The 19,886-nt window shown below is 36.4% G+C and overlaps 1 protein-coding gene across 1 annotated transcript in view; it reads left to right on the plus strand.

The window, feature by feature from the left end:
- The window catches only part of LOC132395197 (cytochrome P450 2D3-like), a 52,869-nt gene extending 33,210 nt beyond the window's left edge, over positions 1–19,659 (plus strand). The window contains exons 5-8 of the mRNA XM_059971488.1: positions 13,653–13,789; positions 16,705–16,772; positions 17,155–17,296; positions 19,478–19,659. Coding sequence (XP_059827471.1) covers positions 13,653–13,789; positions 16,705–16,772; positions 17,155–17,296; positions 19,478–19,659 — 529 coding nt within the window. The remainder of the gene's footprint in view (positions 1–13,652; positions 13,790–16,704; positions 16,773–17,154; positions 17,297–19,477) is intronic.
- The last annotated feature ends 227 nt before the right edge of the window (positions 19,660–19,886 follow it).

Below are 19,886 nucleotides of genomic sequence, written 5' to 3' on the forward strand. Positions count from 1 at the left end.
CAAACATGAGCCCCCTCCTTCCTGTTTCTCCAAACTGGTATTTTCCCACAAGATGCGGTGAAACCAGGTGTGACGTCATCGCATGCCGTGATATATCACAGACAACGAATTTACTTTAAACAATCTTAACTTTAACTAGAAAACAATAACAAACGAATTACTAAAGTGAAAATATAATAAACTAAACAAATGCCATTAAGGCAACACATCGGTTATTTAATGTGATATATTCACCACCCAAAAAGATATCAGAGTGTGTATTATCCTTAGATGCAGAAAAAGCCTTCGATAGGATTGAGTGAAATTCTTTTTAAGACCTTAGAAAAGTTTAATTTTGGGCCTAATTTTATTCGTTGGGTTAAATTAATTTACTTGTCTCCTCCTGCTCAGGTTATTACTAACTCTTAAATTCCTAAGCCTTTTAAATTACAGTGGGGAACTAGACAAGGTTGCCCTCTTAGTCCTTTACTTTTTGCTTTAGCTATAGAACCCTCAGCAATAGCATTTTGAGAATCTAAAGGACATTTCTGGTATACTAAGGGAAGGTATGACTCATAAAATTTCATTATACGCTGATGATAGTTTACTTTTCTCTCTAACACTGTAACTTCTTTACCTTCGGTTCTTTCTTTAATTTCACAGTTTAGTTTTTTTTCAGGATATAATCTGAACTTACATAAAAGTGAGCTATTTCCTTTAAATGACCTAATGTCATCAAATGCCAAATTTCCATTCCAAGTTGTTACAAATCAATTTACATATCTAGGTGTAACAATTACTAAAATCTTCAAGAATTTATTTAAAGAAAACTTAAACCCCTTATTGAATTATATGAAAAATATGCTTTCTAAATGGTCTCCTCTTTCTTTATCCCTAATTGGCTGAATTAATTCGATTAAAATGAAGATTCTTCCTAAATTTTTATATCTTTTTCAGGCTTTACCTATTTTTATTCCTAAGACCTACTTTGATTCTTCAGATTCAATTTTAACATCTTATATTTGGAATAATAAACAAGCTCGTTTAAGTAAACTTTACCTACAAAGAAATAAAGAGATGGGTGGATTAGCCCTACCCAAATTTAGGTTTTACTATTGGGCTGCCAATATAAGGAATATTACTTTCTGGTCCTATTATGTTTATTGTAAAGATTGCCCATCATGGGTCTCCTTAGAAGTTAATTCTGTAAAAAATTCCTCTATTGTCTCTCTTCTTGGATCATACTCTTCTTTTTCAGCAAATAAAACAACAAATAACATAATTGTCAAGCAAACTTTAAGGATTTGGTCTCAATTTAGAAAATTTTTTAGTTTAGCAAATTTTTCATTATCATCTCTCATTCTCCTTAATTATTTTTTATCCCTTCCATGAATGACAAAATCTTTAAGGATTGGGATGAACTAGGTATTAATTGTTTTTGGGACCTGTTTACCTCAGGATCTCTTGCTTCATTTGACCAATTGTCAGCTAAATTTGCACTCCCAAAAACACATTTTTGCAGATACCTTCAAATTAGAGATTTCTTACGTTTCCAATTAACTACTTTTCCTATTGTTACATGCCCGTGACACAAGACAGTGGTGTACTTGTCACGTGACAGGTGTTGAAGCTATACTGGACTTAGGTAATGGTCTTGTGATGGTGGAGTGACGTCATTTTCCTACCAGTAGAGGTCATGTGACAGGTTTTTTTTTACAGGGTATAAAAGGAGGACCCCTCCCTGTGAGGAGGGGCAGTTCGTGGCTGGATTTGCCATGTTGACTTCATGCCACTGTGTAATCTAATGTTATGACGCAGTTTAGTTGAAAGATGGAGTTTTATTTAATGCCTAAAGTTTAAAAGGTCATTGCCAGCAGTTTCTTTATAATACTGCTAGTTAAAAATCAGTGGAGAGTGAAGATCGAAGTTCGGGAGTTAAAAGATCGAGGAAAGTCTATTTCAACAGTGAAACAGGTTTGAGGTCTCAAAATGGCGCTTATGGAGTGAAGCGGTTTTAGTCTTTGCTCCAATCCTTTTACTTTTTTTTAACCTACAAACATCCCCTAATTGATCTTTTTATACCTATTCTAAAGGGGTTTTTAACATATCAAATTTTTTTCAACTGTTAGAATCATTTTCAACTCGCTGAAATGTCTAGACCAAAGGAATCGAAACAGATGAAAGAACCGGTAACTTTAGAAGCAATTGCGAATCTTATGGACAACAGACTTGGAAAACTGGAGAGTAAATTAACCGCAAAGCTTTCTACGTTTGATGAAATTTTAAAGACATTTGATGCAAAACTTCAAGCACTTACACTGGAGTCACAAAAACAACAAGCAAGTATTTTAGTTCTTGAAGAAGCTGCTCGCCAGAGAGATCGTATAATTGAAACTTTGCAAAAACAGCAAGCTTCGACTTCTCAACAGATGGATCGTTATAAATCTAAAATCACTGATCTTGAAAACTGCTCTCGAAGACAAAATCTTTGGTTAATTGGGATTCTGGAAAAATTTGAGAATGGCGATCTCACTGTTCTTTTCTCCAAATTTCTAATGGATGCCTTTGGCTCAGAAGTACTGGATTCCCTTCTAATAATCGACCGTGCACTTCGCATTTCTCATTTTCATTCAGATTCAAGTTTGAAACCACAACAAGTAATTCTCCAGATCCATTTTCCTCATACCAAACAGCGTTTGTTTCGGGCTGCACGGAAAACGGGTATGATCAGCTTTCAAGATTTTAAATTCCGTATAAAGGAAGACTACAGTCCCGAAGTATAAAGGGCAAGAATGGCTTTTAAATCGGTTATGTTGGAAATTTATCAGGAAGGCTACAAGCAAGCGCTGTTATCTCCAGCACATTTGAGAGTTACTCAAAGACGGAACTTATCGGCTGTTCAAATCTCCAGCAGATGCTCAAAGATTTCTTGAAGAATAATATTTTATCAGGTTGACTAATGTAATAATTAGTTTATAGATTTGTATCTTTTATAAAATGATGTTCTTTTTTTTATGTATGGCTTACATGTATTTTTTATACATGGTAAAAGTCTGTTTTTGGTTTATTCTGAGTTTGTTATTCTTTCATATTATTAATCTGTTAGTTTTGAAAGTAATTCATTAGGGTTTTCTTTTAAGTTCGTATACACTTTTTTAATATTTTTAACGTTTAAATATTAAGATTTTTAAAAAATAAAATGTCGTTTCTTCTTCCCGAACGATCTTAGTGCTTGGAACGTCACAACCATTTTGATGTGTTTGAATAAGTTTCAAACTTTCTTTTAAAACACATACAATATTATTCATTTATGGGTTTTATCATTTTAATTGTTTTAAAATCCTTTTGTGTTATATATATAATACTAATTTTATATTTTAATTTTTGTTATACCAACCCTTTATTATAATTGGGTGGTTTGTATCTTCTATTCAGCTTTTTTTTCTTTGAGTTGCCGTCTTGAGACATGGGGGTAATTTTAGTGTTGGATTGCTTGCTTGCCTCTTTTTGGCTTTTTTCCTGGCGTTTTGAGGGTGGAAGGAGGGGGATTTTTCTTCTTTCTTTTCTTTTTGCTTGCTTTATGCTTAGTTTTATTTCATGGGCTCATATGAAACTACAAAAATGGTTGCAGGAACTTCCGGTTCCTCCTTGAACTTACTTCCCTCTTCTGGATTCATGAGTTCATCTTTTTTTTTAACCTTATGTGTTAATTGTAATAAATATTGTCAATATGGATAAGGTTATTAATTTTGTTTCTTGGAATACTAATGGTTTAAATCATCTGATCAAATGGAAAAAAATATTCAAAGTATTCCATAGAATGAATGCTAATGTTATCTTTGCACAAGAGACTCATGTAAGGAAGGTGGATAGTCAATGCTTTTTTTGGTTTTGGAAAGGTCAACAGTATCACTTGAATTCCCAAGCCAAAGTAAGAGGCGTTTCCATTTTTATAGATTCTTCAACCTCCTTTATACACCATGAAATAATTTCAGACCCACAAGGAAGATTTTTGCTTAATACTGGTCTACTTTTTAATCAAAAAGTTGTTTTAGTTTATGTTTATGCTCCAAACACTGATTGTCCTGAATTTTTTAAGTGTCTATTTACATCCTTTCCCAATTTGAATCAGTACAGGCTGATAAAGAGTGGGGATTTTAACTGTTGTTTAAAGCCTTCGATGGATAGATCTAAGCCCACCCAAGCTCTTCAGAATAAATCGGCTTCTCTTATTAATTCCTTTATGACTGATTCAGCAATTTTCGAAATTTGGCGTTTTTTACACCCCCAATGACAAAGAGTTTTCATACTTTTCTCATGTTTATCATAATTATTCAAGAATTGATTACTTTTTCATTGATCACTCTTTACTTACAGATGTTATCGATTGTTAATATGACTCTATCACCATTTCTGATCATGCACCTTTGAAGCTATCTATTAAGATAATGGATTCGTCTATTAATGCTAAATCTTGGAGGTTCAACTCTATTTTATTGCAGGACTTAGACTTTGTTAATTTTATTAAACAACAAATTGATTTGTTTTTCCTCAACAAATTCTACAGCAGAGATCTCTAGTGGAATTTTATGGGACTCTTTTAAAGCATTTATTCGTGGACAGATTATTTCATACTCTGCTGGAGTTAGGAAACAAACTAATTCTAAAATATTAACATTGGCTGATAAAATCAAAGCAATTGATTAAATTTATTCAGTGACCCCTAGCAAAGAATTTTATAAAGAAAGAGTGGAACTTCAAATGGAGCGTAGTTTGTTATTATCCTCTTCGTTTGAAAATCAGTTAATTAAATCTAGAACCCAGTTTTATGTACGTGGAGATAAGTCTGGCAAATTATTGGCTAATCAATTGAAAACTGCTTCGGTTAAGCGACAGAATACTAGGATTTGTAAACAAGATAGCTCTCTGACGATCGACCATAAAGAGATAAATAAAGCCTTTCAAGATTTTTATAATTCCTTATATCAATCAGAATTTGCTGAGGATTCTTCTATAATAGATGATTTTTTAAGGAAATTGAATATTCCAAAATTAACAGTAGAGGATAGTGTATTCTTAGATACAGCTATTACGGAAACTGAAATTAAAAAGGCTATTTTTTCAATGAATTCTGATAAAGCTTCTGGTCCAGATGGTTATACTGCAGAATTTTTAAAATTCTTTTCCTCTATACTTTCTCCTTGGCTTTGTAAAATTTTTAAAGATGCGTTAATTATGGGCAAATTGCCACAATCTTTTTATGAAGCCTCTATTTCTTTAATTCTTAAAAAAGATAAAGACCCTGTTGAATGTACATCCTATTGGCCTATATCCCTGCTGAATACGGATTTTAAGATTTTTAGAAAAATTTTGGCTACTAGATTAGAAAATATATTACCTCGAATCATTTCTGAAGATCAGACTGGATTTATCAAAAATCGCTATTCATCTTTTAACATTAGAAAATTGATTAATATTATTTATACTCCTTCATCCAAAATATCAGAATGTGTCATATATTTAGATGCTGGAAAAGCATTTGATAGAGTTGAATGGCCATATTTATTTAATATGTTGCAGCATTTTAATTTTAGTTCAAAATTTATATCATGGATTAAATTAATATACTATAATCCCTTGGCTTCGGTTTTTACTAATAATCAAAGATCTCCCTTTTTTCAGTTATTCCATGGTACAAGGCAAGGTTGTCCTTTAAGTCCTTTACTCTTTGACATTGCTTTGGAACCTTTGGCTATAGCCATTTGTGAATCACCTAATATTTTGGGTATTACTCGTGGGGAGGGGACGTATAAGTTATCATTATGCTGATGATTTGTTACTATACATATCTGACCCTGAGAGATCTATTCCTGCTATTTCGTCCTTGCTTGCTCAGTTTAGTAACTTTTCTGGTTATAAATTGAAGTTTAATAAGAGCGAATTATTTCCATTAAATACGCAAGTTCCAATTTATAAACATTTACCATTTAAAGTTGTTACAGATTATTTTACTTATTTAGGTATTAAAATTACTAAAAAAACATAAAGATTTATTTAAAGCTAATTTTTTTACCCTTAATTGACCAAATTAAGCAACTTGCTATCAGGTGGTCTCCACTATCTTTGTCATTGGTTGGTTGAATTAATGCTATTAAGATGATGGTATTACCCAAATTCTTATATTTATTTCAAACATTACCAATTTTTATTCCTAAATCTTGTTTTGATATTATTGACTCCAAAATATCTTCTTTTCTGTGGCAGAATAAAAATCCTAGTCTAGGCAAAAAATATTTACAGAAGCCTAAGAAGGAGGGCGGTTTGGCTTTGCCAAACTTGAGATTTTACTATTGGGCAGTTAATATATGATATTTAATATTTTGGACACAAGAATCGACTATAGCTGCTTGCCCACAATAGGTAAATTTGGAATGTAAATCAGTACAAGACTTTTCATTGTTTTCAATTTTAGGATTTTCACTTCCTTTTCTTTATCTAAATTGAATAAACAAATTACTAATCCTATAGTCAAATATACATTGTGAATTTGGTTTCAATTTCGTAAATTTTTTGGTTTGAATAAGTTCATTTTATCAAACCCTATAATATCTAACTATTTTTTTCGGCCCTCTTTTATGGATCAAGCTTTTCTTTTATGTAAAACAAAAGGTATAACATGTTTTCGTGATTTGTTTTTGTTTGATAGCGTTATGTCCTTTGAACAGCTATCTAATAATTATAATTTACCTAAAACCCATTCTTAGAAATTTTTTGTGTAATGAGTTACAGTCTTTTCCAAAACTATGTCCATTGGGCATTATGGAAAGAACTTTAGCTCTGAATCCTTGTCAAAAGGGTTTAGTAGCTGTCATTTATAATATGATCATGAAAGTACAGCCAGAAGTATCAGAAAAAAGTTAAGAAGGAATGGGAAGAAGAACTTAATTGTTTTATATCCACTGAGCAGTGGGAGAAAATTTTACTATTAGTCAATTCGTCATCTATTTGAGCTAAACGTGCCCTAATACACTTTAAGGTTGTACATAGAGCTCATATGTCTAAGGATAAACTTGCTCGATTTTATTCTCATTTTAATCCAACCTGTGACAGATATCATTCTGATGTTGCTTCATTGACCCATATGTTTTGGTCTTGGCCTTGTTTGCAAAATTACTGGAAAGATATTTTTAATATTATTTCAGGAGTTCTGAATATCAATTTCCAACCGCATCCTATTACTGCAATTTTTGGTTTACTAATGGTGGATAATAGTCGTTTATCCTCTTCATCTCGACGATTGATTGCATTTGTTACATTAATGGCTAGAAGATCTATTTTATTGAATTGGAAAGAAATTAATCCTCCAACTATATTTCAGTGGTTTTCTCAAATTATCTCTTGTTTGAACTTAGAAAAAATTAGAAGTGTTGTTTTTGATCCTTCAGTTAAATTTGAAGAAACTTGGAGACCATTTATTCAACATTTTCATTTGAGTTAAATTGTCTTTTCCTAAACCTCACTTTTATTATCCTTAATTATTTGGATGGAGGTTCGGAGTTATTGGCACTACTGTATATATCTAACATTATGCAGTGGCCCATGTTCGTTAGTGTTTTTTTTTCTTTTTTGGGGTTTTTTTTTTCTTTTTGTCTCTTTTGTTCATAAATACTATGAGTTTGGGAGGCTATATATATATTAATTATTATATATCTGAATGTCTACTTAAACTATTAACTATGTACTCTCAAACACTTTGTATTCATGTTTCATTTATGTTTGCTTAAAAATTAATAAAAAGATTTAAAAATAAAGAAAGAAATAGGCTCGACCATGTTTGATCCTCATTCAGAAGGAATTTGTTGACTGTGCTCATGTTAATCACTGTGAAATAGCAGAAAGGATTGAGTACAGTGTTGTAAAGGAAAGGTCAGTGCCTTTAAGCCGTTTCATTTTTCATCTTCGTAAATTGTTCTTGGGGAAAATTAGTTCGACTGGGAATCGCAGCAAGATGACGTAAAAGAGAATTTAAAGCATCTTAAAAAGTCTTTCCCTAAATGGACTGTAAGCATTTTGAACTTTTGCAATACTACTTTGAAGAACTGTTTTGGCAATATCGCTTTAAGAACTGTTTAAGCAGCTGCACAGCAGCTGACTTCCGGTTACGTGAATGGTTCATTTACTTTTGGGGTTTGTTTTTCAGTGTTTAATAAATGTTTTATTTGTTACAAAAACCCCTGCTTCACTCATATATTTATTGTTGCTGAATCCGTAACATAAGTATGGGGGCTCGTCTGAGATAAACCATTTTTGAGATTAAATGCTTTTTAAATTTTGAATCGGTGTTTTGGAAAAGGGGAATACTCGATTCTTTTGTTTGATTGGCTTGTGAGTGGTATTTGGCAACAATGAATATTGATGAATTTCTGGCTTCGCCTGACGCGGAGTTGTTAGCGAAGGCGAGAAAACTGAGGTGTCTGAGATAGCTAGTAGATTGCAACTTAAATGTATTTTGAAGTCTATATCAAAGGTTCTAATACTGAGAAAAATCGCGTCACACTGTGATTCGGGTGATTTTGATTAATTCATTTTAGAGTCATTTCCAATAAATAATATGGAGATGCAGTTGCAAATCGAACAAATGAAGTTGGAACAAAGTAAAGCAGAGTTGGAGCGTTGTAGGTTAGAAACTGATAATAATAAAAGGGAATTTGAATATGCAATGACAGAATTAAGGTCTGGGAATCAGACTTCTGGTTCCAGAAAACCATTTGTTGCTAGTCAAGAAATTAAATTGGTCCCTCCATTTAGTGAAACAGAAGTGGAAAGATATTTCCAACATTCTGAAATGATTGCTCAGATTTCAGAGTGGCCAATAGATAAATGGTCAGTGTTGTTACAGAGTGTAATTAAATGCAAAGCACAACAAATTAATACAGCTTTAACTGCTGTGCAAGCACTTGAATATGATATTGTGAACAAGCATATTTTGAAAGCATATGAATTGGTCCCAGAGGCGTATAGGGAAAGATTCAGAAGTTTGAAGAAGTTTGTGGAAAAAACTTATGTGGAATTTGCCTATGATAAAGCTGTGCGTTTTGAGAGATGGGTTTCCTCTAAAAATGTAAATGTGGACTATGATACATTGAAAAAGCTGATTTTAATGGAGGAATTTAAAAGAAGCATCCCTGTTGAAGTAAGGACCTACTTAAATGAGAGGGATTCTGATACATGGCAGGACTCTGCTAGATTAGCTGATGAGTATGTTTTAATCCATAAGAATAAATTTCCTCAGGGCAGAATTTTTAAGAGGAAAAATAACACAGGGACTCAAGGTAAATCAGAAATTAAATCAGAAGTTAATGAGAAAGGTAAGGAGGAAGGAAAACCTATGAAGGAAAGACAGTTTGGACTTATTTGTAACTATTGTAAGAAACCTGGCCATGTAATAGCTAACTGTTTCAGATTGAAAAAGAAAGAGAAGGAAGCAGCTTCAGATGCTTGTGTGCAATATATTGAAGCACCTGTACAATTACAGGGTTCGATAAACACAAATGAGGTTTTGTTAGAGTCTGACCAAGTTAAAAAGGGATATGCTCATTTTATAACTGAAAGGTTTGTATCCTTGAAAGAAGGATCTACTCTGGTGCCAATAAAAATCCTTAGGGATACTGGAGCTTCTCAATCACTGATGTTAGACAGTGTATTGAATTTTAATGAAGAGTCTGATACTGGTGAGGTAAATTATATACAAGATGTTGGGAGTGATTTTATGCCTGTACATTTACATAAAGTAAATTTAAATTCATGGTTAGTTACAGGATTTGTTAAAGTAGGATTACATCCGAGCTTACCTGTGAAGGATATTTCTTTATTGTTAGGTAATGACTTGGCAGGTGGACAAGTTTTTCCTGAAGTGCATTTGACAATGGAGTCAGAGGAACCAGAGATTAATTCTAACACAGATTCTTCCTGTGTTGTGACTAGAGCTATGGCTAAAAAGGTTGATGCGCAGAATGAGGTTGTTAATCATGACTGTTCAACTCAGGATTCGAGTTTTGAGGATGTGTCAGAGACTTACTTAACTTCATTGTTTGAACAAGATTCTTGGAATAAGTCTGACCATGAAGATTTATCTCTGTCTTGGAAGGAGATGATAGCAGAGCAGAATAGAGACCCTGAGATTATAAAATTAAAAGAACAAGCTTTACTAGATAGTGAAATTGAGAAGGTACCAGTAGGATATTACTTGGAAAAAGGAGTGTTGATGAGGAAGTGGAGATCACCTACAATTCCTGCAGGTGAGGAATGGAATATTGTTTACCAGGTAGTTGTCCCTAAAGTTTATCGAAATGAGATTTTGACTTTAGCTCATAGTGTGCCCTTAGGTGGACATCAAGGGGTAAGGAAAACTGTGGACAAGATTTTAAAACGTTTTTACTGGCCTGGTCTAAGAAAAGATGTGGCGATGTTTTGTATAATGTGTCATACTTGTCAAATTGTGGGTAAACCAAATCAAGTTACACCAGTGTCTCCATTACAACCTATTCCAGCATTTGGTGAACGGTTTTCTAAAGTTATTATAGATTGTGTTGGTCCATTACCAAAGACAAAAACTGGTTATCAGTACTTGTTGACTATTATGTGTACTCTGTCTAGGTTTGCAGAGGCAGTACCACTTAGGAATATAACAGCTAAAACTGTGACAAAGGCACTTATAAAATTCTTCACTTATTTTGGATTACCTAAGGAAATACAAACTGATCAAGGCAGTAATTTTATGTCTGGATTGTTTCAACAGATAGTTTATAAATTGGGAGCTAAACAAATCACTTCATCTGCACACCATCCAGAATCGCAAAGTACCTTGGAAAGGTTTCATTCTACCCTCAAGAATATGATTAGGACAAATTGTGTGGGAAATGAAAGTGATTGGGATGAGGGTATAAAATTAATTTTATTTGCACTAAGGGAATCGGTACAAGAATCTTTAGGTTTCAGTCCATTTGAACTTGTATTTGGGCATAGAGTTAGATGACTTTTAGCTTTATTAAAAGAACAGTGGATTAGTAAGGAAATACACACTAAATTGTTGGAATATGTTTTGAAATTTAAGGACAGGTTACATAAAGCTTGTAGCTTAGCCAAGGAAAATGTAAAATTGGCTCAGGAGCAAATGAAAATTTGGTATGATAAAGAAGCTAGGATGAGGATGTTTAAGCCTGGAGATAAGGTACTAGTTCTTTTCCCAGTGCAAACGAATCCTTTACAAGGAAGATTTCATGTTCCTTACAAAATTGTGTCGAAAAACAATGATGTGGATTATGTGATAACTCCAGATCGTAGGAAGTCAACACAACTTTGCCATATAAATATGATAAAACCTTATTATAAGAAGCAATCTGATATTGTGACTGTTAAGGAGAATGCGTTTGATTTAACTAGGAACATGATAGATGATCCATCTGAATTTCATTCTAAATCCAACATTGTTTCTGTTAGTTTACTAAATTCAACCATTCTGGAAAATATTGATGAGAAACTAGCACATTTACAGCTAGAGCAGAAACAACAGATAAAGAAATTAATTTTTAAATATGAGGATTTGTTTCCAGATGTTCTGAGAAGGACTACTATAGCTTCACATGATGTAGATGTTGGAGATGCCAAACCTATTAAACAACACCCATACAGGATGAACATAGAAAAATGTGAACTTGCTGAGAAAGAAATAGAATATATGTTAGAGAATAATATCATTAGACATTCTAACTCGAATTGGAGTTCACCCTGTGTTATGGTGCCAAAACCAGATGGTAGTATTAGGTTTTGTACAGACTATAGGAAGGTGAATTCTGTAACAAAAACAGATGCATGTCCAATTCCTAGAGTAGATGATTGTGTAGATAAAGTTAGAAAAGCAAAGTTCCTTACAAAGATTGATTTATTGAAAGGGTATTTGTGTGTTCCATTAACGGACAGAGGTAGAGAGATTTCTGCATTTGTAACTCCATCTGGGCTATATGAATATAATGTTCTTCCATTTGGGATGAAGAATGCCCCAGGTACTTTCCAGAGGATGATTAACTCTGTGATTCAGGGATTGAAAGATACTGATGCTTATATTGATGATTTAGTGACAGGAAATGATACTTGGGAAGCACACATTATTGCGGTGGAGAAATTGTTTGAAAGGCTTTCAAAAGCTAACTTAACTATTAATTTAGCTAAGAGTGAATTTGGACATGCCACTGTGACTTACCTTGGTTATGTTGTGGGTCAAGATAAGGTAGCTTCTGTTCAGGCAAAAGTTTGGGCAATTTTAGAGATGCCCACTCCAACGGGGAAAAAAACTCTCAGAAGATTCTTGGGAATGGTAGGATATTATCAAAAATTTTGTAAGAATTTTGCTAATGTTGCCCTTCCATTAACTAACCTTTTGCAGAAGAATGTGAAATTTGTGTGGACAGTGCCTTGTCAAGAAGCATTTTAAAAATTGAAAACAATGATATGTCAACAACCCGTGCTCAAGGCACCTGACTTTGAAAAACCTTTTTCATTAGCTGTAGATGCTAGTGATGAGGCTGCAGGAGCAGTATTAATGCAAAGGAATGAGGGTGATGAGGTTGATCATCCAGTAGCTTACTTTTCTAAGAAATTTAATCAGCATCAAAGAAACTATTTGACAATAGAGAAGGAATTGTTATCTCTAGTTTTAGCTTCAGAACATTTTGACATATATGTTGGTACAACTCAAAAACCACTTATTGTTTACACTGATCATAATCTTAGTTTTTCTGAGTAAGATGAAAAACAAAAACAGAAGGTTATTAAATTGGAGTTTGATGTTACAAGTGTACAATATTGTGATAACTCATATTAAAGGTAAAGATAATGCGGTTGCTGATTGTCTATCTCGATGTTGAATGTACAATGTAATTTCTTTTATGGAACTTTTTTTTACAATTGTAACACTCCTACTGTATTGTGAGTTTTAAGATGTATATGATACTATGTATATTGTGTATGTTATAAAATATATACATTTGTTTTTTCTTGTAAATAATTGTTAAAATTTTGTCCGTGACAGACCAAATTTTTTTTTGGAGGGAGGTGTTACATACCCATGACATGTGACAGTGGTGTACTTGTCACGTGACAGGTGTTGAAGCTATACTGGATTTGAGGTAATGGTCTTGTGATGGTGGATTTATGTCATTTTCCCACCAGTAGAGGTCATGTGACAGGGGTTTTTTTACAGGGTATAAAAGGAGGACCCCTCCCTGTGAGGAGGGGCAGTTCGTGGCTGGATTTGCCATGTTGACTTCATGCTACTGCGTGATTTAATGTTATGACACAGTTTAGTTGAAAGATGGAGTTTTATTTAATGCCTAAATTTTAAAAGGCCATTGCCAGCAGTTTCATTATAATACTGCTAGTTAAAAATCAATGGAGAGTGAAGATTGAAGTTCGGGAGTTAAAAGATCGAGGAAAGACTATTTCGACAGTGAAACAGGTTTGACCTTATTTGATCCTCATTTGGAAGGAATTCATTGACTGTGCTCGTGTTAATCACTGTGAAATAGCAGAAAGGATTGAGTTCAGTGTTTTGAAGGAAAGGTCAGTGCCTTTAAGCCGTTTTATTTTTCATCTTCGTAAATTCTTCATGGGAAAAGTAGTTCGACTGGGTCAAGTTTCCAGGTATCGAATCTGATCGGTACAGTCTTTGACCTTTTTGCTGCTGGTACAGAGACCACCTCGACCACTCTACGCTGGGGTTTTCTCTTCATGGTGCTCCATCCAGACATACAGTGTAAGTAACACCAGGGCTTCTGTGCCTGAGTCAACACTCCAATCAGATGAGGTCACAGGTCACAGAGTCAAACTCCGATCCTTGTCGTGACCTGGTTGTCACAAGCAAACTGCCTTCTATTAAAGTTGCAAAGTCACACAGCATGGGAAAGGCCCTTTGGCCCACTGACTCCATGCTAACCATCAACCATCCATTTACAAGAATGCTACACTAATCTCATTTCATTCTCCTCACTTTCCTCGCAACTTTCCCCTTGGATTCTAAACTCATCCACACATAGGAGTTTATTTACGGTGTCAATTTACCCACCAACCTGTCTGTGTTTGGGATGTGGGAGGAAACCAGTGCACCTGGGGAAACCCATACAGGCACAGAAGAACGTGCAAACTCCACAAGGAGAGCACCTGAGATCAGGATTAAACCCAGATCTCAGGAACTGTCAAGCAGCAACCCTACCATCTGTACCACTACACTGCTGAAAGAGAATGCGTGAAAAACCAAAAATATGAACTGTACATCTTTCTGTAAGTCCCTGTTGCATTGAAGATGGGCTGGCTGTGTAACAGTGTGAATGGGGATGTAAGGACTGGTGTCCCCCAAAGCACAGAAAGGAGATGGCTGCCCACATCCCTGAAATATTGCTTGGGTTTGAGGTCTGACCAGTTTCTGGGTCGGCATTCCTTAGAGTGAGGGTATTGACAACAGAACACAGGCCACTGCTGGAAACAATTCCTGAAGCTTGGCACGTTGATGTACTTGGTGATAGAATATTCAGGCACTCACTCACACTGTTGTTGTTGGAGGGATGATCTATAAAAATTATGCAATCTAAGCTGTATGCTTATTACAGAACTGGAGGATGATTCCATAAATGCCAGCACAATACTCTTTAAGTATTGCTTCCTCAGGGAAAGGGCACTGACCTCAGAGGATTCTACACATGTTGTAGGTGCACTTAGTAATGGGACATTTGTGCCAATGATATTTAAATGTGCTTTCATGTAGCTTTCATTCAGTCAGTTCTAAGATAGGGGTTGCACAGATCTTTCTTTCTGAATTGTTTGCAAGCTTCAGAGTTCCAGTTTGACACATTGGAAACAGCCCATCAATATATTGATATCCCTTCTGTTTTGGATCCAAGACCCACTCCAAATATTATGGACATAATTCTGGTTGTGCGGTCATTTGGATGAGGAATCAGACTGAAACCTTTCCAGGGATTTTGATCAATTTAACTGAGAATTTTGTGAAAAATTTGTGAATCACATGCTTTTTTTTAACAGTAGAGTCACATGTACCGCTTAGTGTTGAGGCCAAAAACTTCCATTTTAGTCTCATCCAACCACAGCACCTTCTTCCACATCTTTTCATTATCTTCCTAGTGACGCTTTGCAAAGTCTTTGTGGGCAACGATATGCTTCTTTAGCAGTGTGTGTAGTCTATATCTAATACTGTGAATCAGCCAGTTAACATCCTCCTTACTGGAAAGTATGGTGGAGGTAGCATCATGTTATGGGGATGCTTCTCAGCAGCAGGAACTGGAAATCTGGTCAAGAGTGATGGGATGATGAATGATGTTAAATACAGAGAGACCCTGGATAAAAATCTGCTTGAAAGTTTAAACTAGGGGAGGGTAGTTATTCTTTCAGCAGGACAATGACCCAAAGTGCACTGCCAGAGTGGATTCAAATGAGGAAAATTGACGTCTTTATAAATGGGCCCAATCAAACATCTCAGTCAAGACCTCAAGATTGCTGTCCACCGCCATTCTTCAACTAACCCAGCATCGCTTGAGCAATTTTGCGAAGGGGAATGGGCAAATATTGCTCCATTGCATTGTGCAAAGCTAATAGAGACTTGTCTGGAAAGCCTGCTGGCAGTAATAGCTGTGAGAGGCGGTTCAACTAAGTACTGAGTAAAGGGGGATAAATAATTTACAACTGCTGACAGCTCAAATTTTGCATTCTTAGTTTATCATGCTTTACAATTTTCCCTGTTTTTTTTGGGGGGGGGGTGCTCTGCTGTGGAAAAGAGGAGCATGAGATTCACAAATATAAATTCTCAGTTAAATTGATAAAAATCCCTGGTTGTAAAAATCTTCTCTGTGAACAAAGGTTTGGGAGCTGAATACTTTTACAAAGCACTGTATATTCTCCCTGCCAGAGCTTCTACTGTAACTTGCATTTTGCCACATCAGCAACACAGACAAAATGATGGGAGAGCTCAGCGAGTCAGGCAGTCCTGAACAAGGGCATCAGCTCCAAACATTGACTGTTTATTTTCTATCACAGACACCTCCTTGCCTGCTGACTCCTCCGAGCATTTTGTGTGTGTTCCTCAAGATTTCTGGAATCTGCGGGATATTTTGTGCAGAATTTCTGATGCATTTTAATTATTAGGGGAAGTGCTGAGTTTCTGATGTTATCTTTGGTAGTCCGTCGGGATAGGGTGACTTGTCTCCAGTCCAGTTTTGAGGAGCAGAAGATGCTTGTGTGTAAATGCCTTAATGGTGGGGTTACTAACATATACAGGCTGAACTGAGAGAGAGGTCCTGGGCCAGTGGCAAGAGGTCCAAGTAACTGGAGATAAGCCATTATTGTGCACAATCGCAGGTGTGAATGCAAACACAACACACACACACACACACACACACACACACACACACACACTCACAGACTCACTCACTCATTCACACACACACTCACAGGTAATACACATGCTTATGCACAAACACACACAAACACATACACACAACATTGATATACACAGATATAAACACTTACTCTGTGTAAAAAAACAAGTAGGCACAAACACAAAACTTTTTCCACTCCCTCGTTCGGACTGACCGCCCTTCCTGAGTCTCCCCTAACTGTACCATTCAAACTCCACCTACTCTTGGTGCCTCTCCCTTTCAGTCACTGACTTCCCAGCTGGTGTCTCTGCCCGTCTCCACATCTCAGGCTCTGCAGGGCTGCTCTCCGAAGTGTGATTTCTCTCCCAGCCCCACATTCTGTAACCTGTAGCCGAGCCGGAAAATCCCCAAACACCTCATGGGAAGCTCGGAAAATTGACTGCACATCAGTCAGCAAGCAGTCCCTGAGAAGAGGTCTCTGCAGTCTGTCAGGAGTACCGGTCGGTCTTACATGGTGGGAGCATCTGCACATTCTTCTGATCTAATAAGCCAAGAACACACAGGACCCAGACATCTACGGTGGATCAATAAGCCCCAATCTTGCATGGTGTGGTTTCAATGCCATTACACCACGATGGGGGGAATGTATATCTAGACTGTGGATTATGTTCCTTACGGTAATTCACACTCAGAAGACAACTCCTTATTGTTCTGACTGATGTGTCTTCTTTAGGGAACGCAGATTATTCCAAACCTTACCTCGGCCTTGTTTGACGAAGACTTGTGGTCGACTCCGTATCAGTTCAATCCAGGACACTTCCTCAACACAGAGGGCAAGTTTGTGAAGCCAGAGGCCTTCATCACATTCTCTGCAGGTAATGTGGGATTCAGGGATTGTTCAACTTGCCAAAAGAGAAAGCTATGGTTGTCCAGTTCCCATCCAGTTTCAGATGGAGGAGCTGAGATAGGGAATGTGTTTGTTTCCCGTCACATCTTGTCAGGGCCCTCTGTGAGGTCTCAAACTCCTCGGACAAGGAGATACATAGTTTGGATTTATTTACATGTAATGCCATAGGTACAATTTTTACTGCTTTTCTGTGAAGTATTTATATTTTAGCAGATCTCTGTGAAGGCAGTGTGAACTGCCGGTAACAGTGCTTTGGCTTCAGCTAAAGATAAGGAGCCATGTTGTCCAACTCAGGAATGTTGTGTCAGCCATTCAGGGTTGTCTCGGTACATGCTGTAACTTTCTGCCCAGTGAAACGTCCAAGAGTGTAGGATGGGGCAAATTTCTGAAGGACAGTACTCCAGTTTGGGGTCTTTTTGGTGGGAGCTGCAGAGTGGGGCAGAAGAGAAGATGTGGCAGAATGCTATTTGAAGGAGAGTCCTATTGTAAGAAGAGTTTGTGCAGATGAGTCGTTCCAAGGAGGGAGTCAGTTCATTCGATATGGTCTTTGAGGGAAGGCTGAACTGTGGCTGCTCTCTTTCACATAGAACTTGGGTTTAGCGTGTGAGTGTAGTGATACACACAACTACTTCAGAAATGAGCCCCAACGTTTATGTGCACATTATAACTGTAATGGGCCCTTTTATATTTTTTTCCTCTTCCTTTTAGCTGTTTGATAAAGTAGAAAATTGGTAAATATACTTTCTTTATAATTTTACACTTGTGTCAATCTGTCATTCCTTGGCGACCAATCATTGTGTATGAGCAGTTTTTATTCAGCAATCACTACAATCAATGTTTCTTAGACAGAACATCCCAACTTTCCTGTTTGGTTGAACCCCAAATCACACATACCCTAGACATATATTGTTTATGAAAGGTGGCCTTCTCACCACTGATTCACGTGGCCATTAGCAGAGTTAGCTAATGAGCCAAGTTTGTATATGAGCCCTGGTGAGGGGGTTGTATACATAAGTTGGGAAGACCCAAGTAGGGAAATAGGGGAGACACAAGAGAATGCAGATGCTGGAACCTGGAGCAACACACAGTTGCTGTCTGGACTCCTTGCTGTCTCGGTAAAGTACTGTAGTTAATCAATGATCCCACCCATTCTGGGTTCTCCTCTCCACCCATCGGGCAGGGGGTACAAAAGCATGAAAGCAGGTAGAAGCAGGTTTAAGGACAGCTTCTTTCCCAGTGTTATAAAACAATTGTATAATAATTGGACTCTTGACCTCACAATCTATGCCATTATGGCTTTCAGTTCTGAATGGATGGCATCCAAAACAAAGATTTTCACTCTGCCTCCATATATGTGACATTAATAAACCAATTTTGTTTACCAGAAAGCCGGAAGAATTCAGCAGGTCAGGCAGCATTTATGGAGGGAAGTGTGTAATTGACATTTCAAGTTGAGAAAATCTGGAAGTAATGTGTGTGCATGGGAGGTGTGTAGTGGTGGTTGGTTATGAAAACCATTTAGAAAAGAGGGTGTTTTTAAGTTCTGGGTGGTGTACTGGGGTGTCCATGGGGATTCTGCTCCTACATCATTACCTTATATTGAATTTAAAATATCTGCCTACCCTCTTTCCCGGTTCTGATGTAGCATCATAGACCTGAAAAGTTCACTGTGGCAGCCTGACCTAAGTGCTTCCAAAATTTTAAGTTTTTATTTTAGATTTTTTGATTTCTCAGGATTTTGTTGTAATAACCATTTAATCCAAATTTCAGGCAAGTGCAAAAGAAGTCATATTTAGTTTGCAAAATGATGGATGGCTTTATTATTTCTTCTTTCAATGTTGCCAGTGCATTGGGAGTTTCATGTCCAGAGTTATGTTAAAAAATACAAAAAACTCTTTACAGTCCTTTGTGTGCTAACACAAGTATATTGCCAAAGCTGCCACAAAAATTCCTGTTGGTTAAATTAGGAATGGATTTGTGAATTTCTCAGCAAGAGTTGGAATTGGCAGAATTGCTTCATGAAATCCATGGTTTCAGCATCACCACAGTGGTACAACAGTAGCAGAAGCACGTGGGAATTCATTGCTTAACTAGAGCCGGCCTGTCACTGTCCTGAAACACTGACCTCTCTTGCCCCTTGCCCCTACAGGTCATCGTGCGTGTTTGGGGGAGCAGCTGGCAAAGACAGAGCTCTTCATCTTCTTCACGTCCATGCTCCAAAGATTCACGTTGTTTCTCCCGGAAAATGAGCCAAGACCAAGCTACAAGGAGGCTCGATTTGGAATTACTCTCTGCCCACTGCCCTATCGGCTCTGTGTTAAAGTCAGATAAAATGTATGTGGGACTTTTCCCAGGAGGTTCCCTGCCTGGGTTTTGTCCATATTCCATGGGATACTGTAATTTGAAATGGTTTAATTTACACATTTACAGAAAAAAAAATGAAGACATCATGACCTTTTCCAATTTCCCAGCCTCTTGGAGTTGGAAATAAAAGAATATCAGATGATGATTTTCAAGTAAACAATACCCACCTGGTTGAGTTGCAAAAAGACATGTCA

This window comes from Hypanus sabinus, chromosome 6, assembly GCF_030144855.1.
Source record: "Hypanus sabinus isolate sHypSab1 chromosome 6, sHypSab1.hap1, whole genome shotgun sequence".
In the NCBI taxonomy this organism is placed as follows: Eukaryota; Metazoa; Chordata; class Chondrichthyes; order Myliobatiformes; family Dasyatidae; genus Hypanus; species Hypanus sabinus.